This window comes from Lampetra planeri, chromosome 26 (genome assembly GCF_965212315.1).
Source record: "Lampetra planeri chromosome 26, kcLamPlan1.2.h2, whole genome shotgun sequence".
NCBI classification, from domain to species: Eukaryota; Metazoa; Chordata; class Hyperoartia; order Petromyzontiformes; family Petromyzontidae; genus Lampetra; species Lampetra planeri.
Window position 1 is genome coordinate 8,685,446 of NC_136132.1, and position 9,354 is coordinate 8,694,799.

The following is a 9,354-nucleotide window of genomic DNA, read 5'->3' on the forward strand; positions in this document are numbered from 1 at the left end:
GATTCAGCCCCTCTTTTTGGGGGGAATTCAACAGCGGCTCGCCCCCCCCCCTGCCATAAGAATGTGGAATTTCCATCACTCACTCAGGTCTGTTTAGCACGTAGGCTTTGGCCACCAATATTATCCATAGCGGAGTTATTTTTGCATTAGATTGCGTAATTTTACGCGATCTAACCCAAAAAAAAACATCTTATGGCTCTGGTCTGTCAACAGGAGATGATGCACTGCCTCTGTACTCATGTGACCAACACATTGCTTTGTTTAACAGCAATCCACATGTTTTCTTTTCATGTAAGAAATGCAACAAACACTTAAAATCCATCATTTTATAAACAACCATTGTCCATAATTCATACACTATAATAACTTGACATCGGTAGCAAAAACGGTGAATGTGCCGGAAGTCTGTCTGGCCAAGCGGACGAGGCACTAAACGAGTAATGTGTAGCCTACAGTGCTTAAACATACTCCACATTTGCAGGACACGCTAAAAAATACATGGCAAAGAGTTAAGTTCGTTTGTCTAACGTACGAAACGTCCCGTTAATCTGGTGGTCATTGTTGTAGAAGGGTCATGCACACAAGGCAGTTGGGTATTTGTTGCGGTGAAACTCCTCTTGTTCTGGCCTGCAAGTCGCAAAAGGTCCGCGATGTCATTGCTTTCATGGCTTTATTTTGGTGATTTCGAAAAGTGTATTGGTTTAGCCATGTTTGTTTGTTGTAGTACAGAGTTAGACTGATGGCCTTAATCTAAGTTGTCTTGTGGTTGTTGTTGGTTGTTTGACTTGCATCCCACTGGGATTTTTACACACAGCGTTGGTGTACGGTGATTTTTTTTCTGCAATATTTTGCTGTCTTTTCTTGGATTTTCTGTTTGCACTTAGTCACATATTCACTTTAAGATGTTTCTTTTCATGTTTTTGTTTTTTGTTGCGGTTGCAACCCGGTTCAAGAGCCGAATGGCTCACAGGGCTACACCTAATAAATTAACTTTAACTTGAACTTGTATTGGGAGCAGGGGCCTCTCTGTCGCTCTGGCCTGGAGCTTGTTTGGAGACTCCAGGGGACGATGCGGCCACAATCTTCACAGCTCATGACACATTTCCCCCCAAGTAATGGTTGTCAAAAAATGCTATGCGTGTTGTTCTTACAAGTGAGGGCATCGGGTTTGGACTTGCCTTTTTTTCTTACTATTTTACATCCTGTCTGAAAATATATTTTCATATTCACATTCAGGAAATAAAATCTCCATAACAGGATAGACATGTTTTTATATGCTCCAAATATGTTATATAAATGAGGATTGAGAGTTCAATATTTCTATTGAAGTCTGATTTATTGATGGAAAGAAATGTAACCTTTTCTTAATGGATATTAAAATCACATTCTTTTAAAATAAAATATATTTGTACTTTTTAAAACTCCATGTCCCTTTGGGGACTCAATCTTGTTCACAATGTAGGAAATTTACAATTAATGTTTTAATTAAAGCACTTTACGTTTAAAGTAAAAATTCAGAACTTTAGCTGAATAACCCTGTGACTCACATTTCCCTGTCCTGACGTTGGGTGAACGTTGTTGTTCATGTGTTCCTTGCATAAATGTCATAGAATTATACCTTAGAAAAATAGTTATTTAGCATTTACCTTTTGTCATTCAGGTATTTTTTTAACTGACAGTTCAAGCCGCAGAAGAGAGCGTTTGTCAAATTCAATGGATTGGTTTCGTGGCTGTCTTACGGTACGCGGGCTCACCTTATATGGTCACTACAACCACGCACATTTATACAAATCTGCAAGAAGACAATGAAGATAAAACCGCGTCTAATTTCGCGACGTATTTTTCCATGCTGTTTTTTCAGAGCAACTACCTATGCTCTGTTGGAACAATTAACTGAAAATATACGAAAAACACTGTCGTGGTGACCATGCATTTAAAAAATAATAAAATCAGCCAGTTTGAGGGATGTTTGTGTGACATCGGTGGAATGGAACATGGCCATTCCCATACGTCTCGTGACTTCGTATCAGCATGGGCTCGGCAGCCACGTGTGGCCTTGCCGCCTCCGGTGACGATACAACTCACGTCCTCCGTGACATCGGCCTGTGTTTACGTGCCGCCGTGCAAACACGCACGTCGCATCACGCTCGTGGTCAAGGTGGTCCGGTCACATTTTTTTTGGCTGGCTGGAACCAAAAATGTCTGTGGTTATGAATAACACGCATAACCGTGTATGGCAGGGTGTGGCCTTGTCATTATACATGACCGAGAAATAACTGCCCCAACCCAGTGATCACAGCCTTTCCTCCCCAGACCAAAGCTGCCATATAAGGATATAGTATACGCAGTACTTTTAGAATTCCACCGGAAATCCCTGCAAGTGACGAAACCCGACATGATGCTGAGACTTTACTTTGGATGTTGTGACCGGCATATACTAAAGTTATATCTACGAAAAACCCTACCAATTTAGTTAAACAAAATGTAATGTGCATCGTACATCCTTAGCACACTTACTGAGTAGAGCAACAGCTTACATCACTGTGATAACGTGATGCTAGCTCTGTTCAACAAAATACAGATAATGAACGTTTACATCATAATTTATAATTGGTGACCCACTACTGGATGAATGTCTATCCCAGGACTTGCTGGTCCTGGAGGTTTGTTTGACCGAACCTCACGACTCTGGTCAGTGCAGGTCAGTAGAGTTGACCGAGAACCAGTATTGATATTTATATCACTCGCCACACAATTTGGCCCATGGCCGGAAATTAATCGCGGATCATTCGGGTCGTAGCATGCGGTGTAGGGAACACACTGGTACCACTTCCCTGTTTATACGGTAGGTTGAAGATCTACAGTACGTTTATTTTGATTACGCTTGGTTCAGTAAAATGCTGAAATAGCTCAGTGCCCAATTTACAAATACGAAGAAGGCATCACAGCAGCGGTACAACACCCGCCCCAGCTCCTGACGCAATCCATCTGTCCCAACCACCTCAATGTAAAGCTATAGTTGATGCTCTACAGCAACGGCAGCCGTATGAAGAAGTTTAAACATGTTTATTAAAAAGTAAACTACTCGGCCTGAACACGTTGGGTCCGGCAGCAGGATGCGATCGCGGAGTGGCCGACCCCATGCAGCCACGCGAAGTTTGTCTGAGAAGGGAGAGAGAGCCCGGAGTGGCGTGATCACTGCGTCGCACTTCCCGTAGAGTTGGCATTCTCTCGTGACGAGTCCATGTGACACACCACGCCTGCCTGATGTGAGCTTCCGTGGAGCTGTACACTCGCATGCATGTGATATTCAGAATCCGGATATATTGGTAGGAACCACCTGGTTCCACCAGCACACAGGGGATTATTGTGTCCGTCCGACTGTCGTGCATCCAAAAATGGGAGGGGTGGGGCTGGGTGGAGAGGGGAGGGGCTGGGTGGGGAGGGTGGGAATGGGCTGGGTGGGGAGGGGCTGGTGGGGAGGGTAGGGCTGAGTGGGGGGTGGGAGGGGTGGTGTGGGTGGGGAGGGGCCGGTCACCCCGTGGTGCCCTTATAAAACTCAACGTTTAACCTACTCACGCCAGCTTGTGCCCGCCCTCACAGTTGGGCATATTTGCGGAATACACCACGCCGCCGTTGACCCTGGCCATTGACCGAGCAACCCAACGTTCCTACCAGCTCCCTCCGCAGGAATGTGTTATGGGTAATTTGTGTGAGTTCATGCACTGTATGGCCACCTTTTGCGATATAACTCTATTATTCGTGTGGTCTTTGGTAATCTAATGTTGATATTATGGTGAATTTTATCCATTTTGAGTCACCACTCCCAGGTTTGCCTTTTATACATTAAAAGATGGACACAGGAAAAAAACGGGAGTCTTTGCAGGAAGATTTGGGGCTCGGATAATATGAGTCACAGAAAATAGGGGCACGGATAAGAATGTCGCTCTGCTGGCATAAACACAACCACAATTGTCAAGCAAGGATTTGTCTGCCACAGCAAACACAAGCGATATGAACGTAAACTCATCACTACTTTACAAACAACAAACATTTAAAAGTGCATATTTCATGACTAAGTTTAATATGAACAGTCTCAATTCAGTTTTGTGCGTGAAAGAAATGTGTGCATGTGTGCGTGCGGTTGTGCAAGGCTCCGGATGGGCAGTTCCACACATTGGGCAACTTCACAGTAAACATTTTAATATCATCCTCATAACGTCACTTTGAGGGTGATTATCTGAAGCTTGGGAAATTGTGGGTTTATGCAAGCATTCCATGGTTTGACACGTACACAAAAGAACGTACCATGGCCATCCCGGCTTGGATAGGATGTTTCGTTGGTCTGGCCCTGATATTGTCGTCTCGCGCAGTGGTATATTACGACAATGTCTATCTTATCCAGATAAGTGGACAAATTACAGTCCTCACTGGCTGATACGCAGCGCTCAAGAGCCACTTGACGTTCTATATTTGAAGCTTTCGTGACTGCAAGGATTCATAATCTTTGTTATTTTCGGTAAAGTCACGTAGATAAAAAAGTAATTAAATAAATTAGAAATTTAATAAGTGAAAAATCAGTGACTATCCACATCTTTAAAGTGTCTGAGACGTACGCCTGATATCGTTGGAGCTGGCCGGGTGTCTCTTTGAGAGCTCACACGTGCGTGGCCCTGCTTGCCGCACATGAGTCCACATTCGGCGGTTTGGTCGGCCTCGCTCCGTGACCGTGAGCCACACGTGGCGACGGGGGAGTTTGTGCCGTTTGTGGTGAAGCCTCGAAGCACTCCGTGGATGCACGAGTGTGCTTCCTCGCGCGCTGCTACGCTGCCACTTTGACTTCTTCCATAGCTCCGCACGTTCGGTAATTCACACCCCTCCCTCGATTCCAGGAATTAGTCACGATTCGAGAAAAATAACACGGTTGGAATCCAGAATCTATGTATTTGTGCGCGTTCGTGGTGCATGTCGAATCGGTCGTGACTCCGGGGTGTCGGTGAGCCAAGTGCATGCGGTATGTTCACGCGAATCGGAAGCGAAATAATCGCTCGTGCACAATTAAACGTACCTATCGCACTGATATTTAAATTGTTAATTAACATTTGTTCCGTCTGTACTTCACGGGGAAAGAAGGGAAATGAGCTGGCGCGGTGCAGCTGCCCTTTCTGTGTGGCACAGTCTCGGAAATAAACCGTGCAGTCACAACCCAGTGAATAGTGGACATTCGTTGACACCCATCGCACTGTTGACTTTGCAACCGAAATTCCGGAGTAAACACTGAAACAAAAGGTTGCATTTTAACCTTTTACTTGCATTATTCTTATCTGTTAAATAATGCATGACAGGAAATGTGCTTGTATTACATCTTATCAATACACCACAGTCTTCAATCCCGATACAGTGATAAGAATGGTTCTGGCTCACCAGGAGAAGGCGCCATCTGTTTATATCTGCACGGGGACGGAGTGTTTCCCCCCTCACGCGCATGGGTTTTCTCCCACTTGTAATAACGCTCATTAATTGGCTGTATACATCTTCAAATGAACACCCAATGCAGGACCCTCCTGAAAATGAGTCTCGCAACTCGGCGTGGCTTTCCTGGACAAATGAGCAAATTATTGCGCTTGGTCAAACCGTTGCTGTACCTCCCCGCCAAGCCGTTTTGTTGTTACTCATCAGGTACCGCTACGAGGACTACAAGGTGACGGCCGACTGGCTGCTCTCGAAAACCAAACACCGGCCAAAGGTGGGGATGGTGCTGGGCTCGGGCCTGGGCGGTCTTGCAGACATGCTGGAGGACCAGCAGTCCTTCCCCTACTCCGACATCCCCAACTTCCCGCAAAGCACGGGTGCGTACGCACACGCACGCATGCACAGGCGGGCGGGCGCATACACGCAGGCACGCGAGATACAACGTGTGGTGTCCACGCCGCGTGCGGTGCCCGTTGGGACTGTACAGTGTGTTGTGTGTATCGTGTATGCCACATCGTCGTCGTCATCGTTAGCGATGTTGGGTATTCACATCCTAATGGATTTGTGGATTGGCCACTTGCCCTCCGCAGGTAATAGGTGCAGCTCTGGGAGGCGTGGCACTTGAAGGCAGCCAGAATTGACGCCAACAATCGCCCAAGCTCTGTCGTCCTACATTACGATGTTTGGGCAACAGTGGTATTGGCTGAACGTAAAATCGAATCTGAAAGGTGGTCCAGCTCTCGTGAAAAACATAAATAATAATTTAAAAAAATCCATCTCTTTGCGAGCACACGACTCCGGCCCCCCGCCCCCGGTGTGCGTGAGCTCCATCGACTCGGCGTTCCTGCGGGGCTCACCTCGTCACGCTCTCTTTGTGTCTGCCGGTGCAGTGGAGGGGCACGTGGGACGCCTCGTGTTCGGCAAGCTCAGCGGGAAGACGTGCGTGTGCATGCAGGGGCGCTTCCACGCCTACGAGGGATATTCCATGAGCAAGGTGCCGTCCCCCACCAGCTTCCGCTCTGCACCGTGCAGTCGTCTCGACCGATGATCTGGCACTCGCTAATCCACTCCGGTTACTCGTTCGTTGGTGCTCAGTCGTCTTCTTATCACTCTTCTACAGCTGCTACTGCTATTAACATGGTTACTGTTTCCTGTAAACGTCAATCGTTGAGTACTCGGTCGACCAGACATGGACTGTTTTGTCTCATCCACCACAAATTGTTTATCCTCCACACTGCAGGTTACAACAGCTAACTCACTTACTCCCCCACTCTCTCGACTACTCACTTACCCAGACAAAGACAAAGATCCCCCATTTAGCCTTTTTAATAGACTGTTAGGGCAAGTATTGTTAGGGAGCACCTATGAAGGCTGGCACAGCACACGAAGGGGTGGGTGGCCAGCACCATGCCTGGCAGCCTTTGTCTCCCTAGTGGTGATGTTTACACATCGCACCAGATACTCATTTGAGGCTGAGTCAACAACGGGGAGGCCCAGGCCAGTCCAGATAATCGTCAATATTGTTAACCGTGAGCAGGAATCGAACTCTGTTGGCCAGGTTCGTAGCACAGCTTGCTAATCGCTACACCACCGCTGCCCAAACGCACTCACCCACACTCAATAGCCCAATCATTTAGCTACCACACTGCAGGTCACAAACACTTATCCTTCTGCTTCATCCCCCACACTGCATAATTACCTTGCTCAAGTCAAGAATCGTGTTATCTCTTTATCGATTGCAACTTTAGTGGCCGCTTGACCTTACCGGCCTTTGGACCTGTGCTCTGCAACTGTGTGGCCGTCATAATAAAACAGACAACTTGGCAGTCATAACACGCACAGAAGGGTCATATGGAGATTAGCCGGCACTTTGCTGTTCCGCCTTCTCCTGGCGAGTCGCCCACCCTCGCTGCCTCCACAAGTGCTGGATCACAGGTCACATGCGTAGCCGCCAGCAGACACGTCACAGGCTGCGAGCACTCGCTCCATCTCTCTCTGCAGGTGACGTTCCCCATCCGCGTGTTCAAGCTGCTTGGCGTGGACACCGTGGTCGTCACCAACGCGGCAGGTGGCCTCAACAAGGAATTTAAAGTGGGCGACATCATGATCATTCGCGACCACATCAACCTGCCGGGCCTGGCCGGCAACAACCCCCTGCTGGGACCCAACATTGAGAAGTAAGAGCCAGGAGAACATCCCACCGCATCCTGTCACAACTTCCAACATCACCAATCACCCACTAACGTCCCGCGAACATCCACTAACGTCCCATAGCATCCCCACTCCTGCCCCATGAGATAACTGAAGAGTGGGCAGGTTACCAGGTTGATACAATCTGCAGTGATTGCTTCAGCCCATCAAGCGGAGAGCCGTCCAGTGCTTATTTAAGTCCGAGGAGCCAAACGCTCTGTAGTGAGCAAGCCAACAAACGCCGTCCACCAGACGTCAAGTGACGTTCTCACGTGATGCCAGGTCACGTGATGCCAGGTCACGTGATGCCAGGTCACGTGATGCCAGGTCACGTGATGCCAGGTCACGATGCCAGGTCACGTGATACCAGGTCACGCGATGCCAGGTCATGTGATACCAGGTCACGATGCCAGGTCACGATGCCAGGTCACGTGATGCCAGGTCACGTGATGCCAGGTCACGTGATCCCAGGTCACGTGATGCCAGGTCACGTGATGCCAGGTCACGTGATGCCAGGTCACGTGATGCCAGGTCACGATGCCAGGTCACGTGATACCAGGTCACGCGATGCCAGGTCATGCGATACCAGGTCACGATGCCAGGTCACGATGCCAGGTCACGTGATGCCAGGTCACGTGATGCCAGGTCACGTGATCCCAGGTCACGTGATGCCAGGTCACGATGCCAGGTCACCGCGGCGATGACCGTGCAGGGATCAGCGCAGCGGGAGTACAGTTGCGGGCTGGATGTCAGGCCGGGCGACACTCACGATCCTTCGCATCCCGACAGGTTTGGGCCTCGGTTCCCGAGCGTCTCCGACGCGTACGACCGCTCGTTGTGCGCGCTGACGAAGAAGGTGGGTACCACGCTGGGCTTCGGCGAGTTCCTGCGCGAGGGCGTCTACGTGATGAATACCGGCCCGGCCTTCGAGTCCATCGCCGAGTGCCGCATGATGATCATCCTGGGCGCTGACGCCGTGGGTAAGGCGCTCGTCGCCGCATGTGTCCGTTGCTTGGGCCTCTGTGTATGTATGTGCTGTATTGTGAGCTTCTTTCGAAGCGTACGTAGCCAACCGTGCTAATCGGAGGTGCCGTGAGCGCGCTCATCGCTAGCGTGGCAAAAGAGACCCTGGCATATTTGTTGGAGGTGGGGTTGATAAAAGGGTCAATGGGAGTGATAGGTGCTGGTTGGATAGTTGGTTTGGGCTCGTACTTAGTTGGCTGGTGAGCTTTGCCACAACCGGTTGCCCGCCCCTCCCCATTGCATCGAATAACCGGTTCAGTTTTTGGCCGCTTTTGGTTTTCGTTAAAAGCGCCACCTGGAAACCCTCTCGCGCCACCAAGAAACTCTCTAGCGCCACCTGCTGACGAGCGTGCGAAACGCATTCGTCCTCATCACACAAGCGGCACTTGCCCTTAAGTGCTCGTTGGCTGCTGTAGCTGTTAGCGAGCACCCACCATTAACACACAAACATTCACAAAGACAAAGATCCCCTCTATAGCCTTTAACAGACTGTTGGGGCAAGTGCTGTTCGCGAGCACCTATGAAGGGTGGCACGGCACACGATGGGGTGGGTGGCGAGCATCTTTGACGCCCCAGTGGCTATGTTTACACAACTGCACCAGGTACTTATTTAAGGCAGAGTCTATCTAGGGCTGATCCAGGACCGGTTCAGATAATCGTCACTGTTGT

General features: G+C 49.1%; 1 protein-coding gene across 3 annotated transcripts in view; it reads left to right on the plus strand.

Moving 5' to 3' along the window:
* Positions 1-9,354, plus strand: part of LOC144727663 (purine nucleoside phosphorylase-like) — a 35,617-nt gene that overhangs the window by 19,797 nt on the left and 6,466 nt on the right. For 2 of the 3 annotated variants that reach the window (XM_078606646.1, XM_078606645.1), the window contains exons 2-5: positions 5,680-5,849; positions 6,363-6,466; positions 7,474-7,649; positions 8,452-8,642. In XM_078606646.1, coding sequence (XP_078462772.1) covers positions 5,680-5,849; positions 6,363-6,466; positions 7,474-7,649; positions 8,452-8,642 — 641 coding nt within the window. Of the gene's footprint in view, positions 1-1,431; positions 1,741-5,679; positions 5,850-6,362; positions 6,467-7,473; positions 7,650-8,451; positions 8,643-9,354 lie in introns of those variants that run through there. The other variant, XM_078606648.1, reaches the window with a different exon arrangement.